Source organism: Acanthamoeba castellanii (assembly GCF_000313135.1).
Source record: "Acanthamoeba castellanii str. Neff unplaced genomic scaffold scf7180000084697, whole genome shotgun sequence".
In the NCBI taxonomy this organism is placed as follows: domain Eukaryota; phylum Discosea; order Longamoebia; family Acanthamoebidae; genus Acanthamoeba; species Acanthamoeba castellanii.
The window spans coordinates 53112-54912 of record NW_004457437.1 but is presented as its reverse complement, the minus strand read 5'-3'; the positions used below and the strand labels follow the sequence as shown (position 1 = coordinate 54912).

General features: G+C 52.4%; 1 protein-coding gene across 1 annotated transcript in view; it reads right to left on the bottom strand.

Annotated features, from left to right (window-relative positions):
• Positions 1 to 979, bottom strand: part of ACA1_128240 (ferrochelatase) — a gene marked incomplete at both ends in the record, with an annotated part of 3535 nt that extends 2556 nt beyond the window's left edge. Inside the window, 3 exons of the mRNA XM_004338923.1 lie at positions 59 to 188; positions 551 to 637; positions 972 to 979. Of these exons, the coding sequence (XP_004338971.1) occupies positions 59 to 188; positions 551 to 637; positions 972 to 979 (225 nt within the window). The remainder of the gene's footprint in view (positions 1 to 58; positions 189 to 550; positions 638 to 971) is intronic.
• Between the last annotated feature and the right edge of the window lie 822 nt (positions 980 to 1801).

Below are 1801 nucleotides of genomic sequence, written 5' to 3'. Positions count from 1 at the left end.
ACGCACGACACACATACATGTTGGGGGGGGGGGTGGACAAAGAGGCGGCGGGTCGTACCTTTGTGGGCGCGGTGGCGGGGGAGGACTGGTCGAGGAGCTTCTCCATCTGGCGGGCCTGCGCTTCGGTCCACTTGCGAATGGGCGACCCGCCCCCGATCTCCGCGTACTGCTTCTCAATCCGCGGCGACCTGCTCCCCCCCAATCAGACGATGGCGTCGTGTGCGTGTCGTTGGTCGTGTTCGTGTCGTGTGTGCGTGTCGTGTGCGTGTCGTGTCGTGCGCGTGTCGTGTCGTGTGCGACGTGCCTTCGTTTGGCGATCCAGGGACCTACGACGTTCTCCTGAAACTTTTGAGGGAAGGGCATCTGCACGATTTCCCTACAAAACACACAACACACAACACACACGCACGCGTGGCAGACACCGCACACGCACGTGCGGCGATCACCGCGTGGCAGACACGCGTCGTCAGCTGCCACAACGAGAGGAAGGAAGAAGTAGAAGAAGTAGAAGTAGAAGAAGTAGAAGAAGTAGAAGAAGAAGATGGCGTACTGGTCAGAAAAGAGGCGCTGTAGGAAGGGTCGGACGTCGCTGAGGGTCTCCGGGCCACCCAGGTTCATCATCACCACCGCCGTCGGCCTGGCACGACGATATGGCCCCACGTCACCGTAGAACACATAAATAAATAACTAAATAAAAATCGAAATCGAACAATTAAAAATAAAGAAATGAATAAATAATTATTACAAATTGAAAAAGCTTGGATTGGGGAGGAGGGGCTGTACGGTTTCGGTGTGTCCGTGCTGGCATGTCGCAACAGAAATGAGCCTGTGCGATTAAATCGGATTAATATTAACGCAAAGGGAAGACCGCGGCATAAAAGCGAGATGCAGTGATTCAGTGGTCGGGTGTCGTACCGCTCTCATGGCGAGGGAGAGATCGCAAGCCCCGGAGTCCAGACGCAGTGGCGCACCTTCGCATCTTCTCAATTGGTGATTTGGTGAGGATGTTTGGAACGTTGGCAGGGTGGTGTAGAGTGCGCGTAGAGCTGCGGGCACGTGGTGGTGAAATACAACAGTTACGACAGCGTCGTGGCCTGGGCGTAGGTTGGCGAACAGGAGCAGCACCGATCGAGTGTTTGCTTGTTGTGTTAGCATAAACTCTACGCTCGGCTTACGCGTACCAGAAATCCAAACTATGCACCATTTCCGCTGCCTGGCAACGATCACAGGCCTAAAGATATATATATCAGGCAGGGCAATACCACTGTAGTTGCATAACATACAAGGCCAACAGAGTGACGATCCAAACGAAAGCAAGATCAGGGGTCTTGAACGAAAAGAACAGAGTATGAGTTTTCAGGAGGGTGAGGGTAGGTCATCCTCGGTAGCTTAGTTGGTAGAGCGCACGGCTGTTAACCGTGAGGTCGCAGGTTCGAACCCTGCCCGGGGAGCTTTCTTTTTCTTTGACCGCACTGAGTGGAAGAGTAGGCAGGGCCAAAATTCTCTGCTGTCTTGTGGAGCAATCCTGTGACAAACTGGTGGCTGAACAAGAAGAAAATGTTGCTTACAACCTGGTGAACCTGTACCTGAAGTTTAAGGATTGTCTTGATGCTGCTGCCCAGCAATGAAGCTTTTGTTGGCAAACTGGTAGTCAGTCCCTAGTGGCATGGTTGCCTATTGTATGGCTAGCCCTTAAAAAAAAAAACAAACACACAGAAGTAACCCCTAGTGGTGGCCCAGAAGAACAAAAGAATGTCAAACATGAGGCAAACAGGTTACAGTGCATCAGAAAAGAAGGATG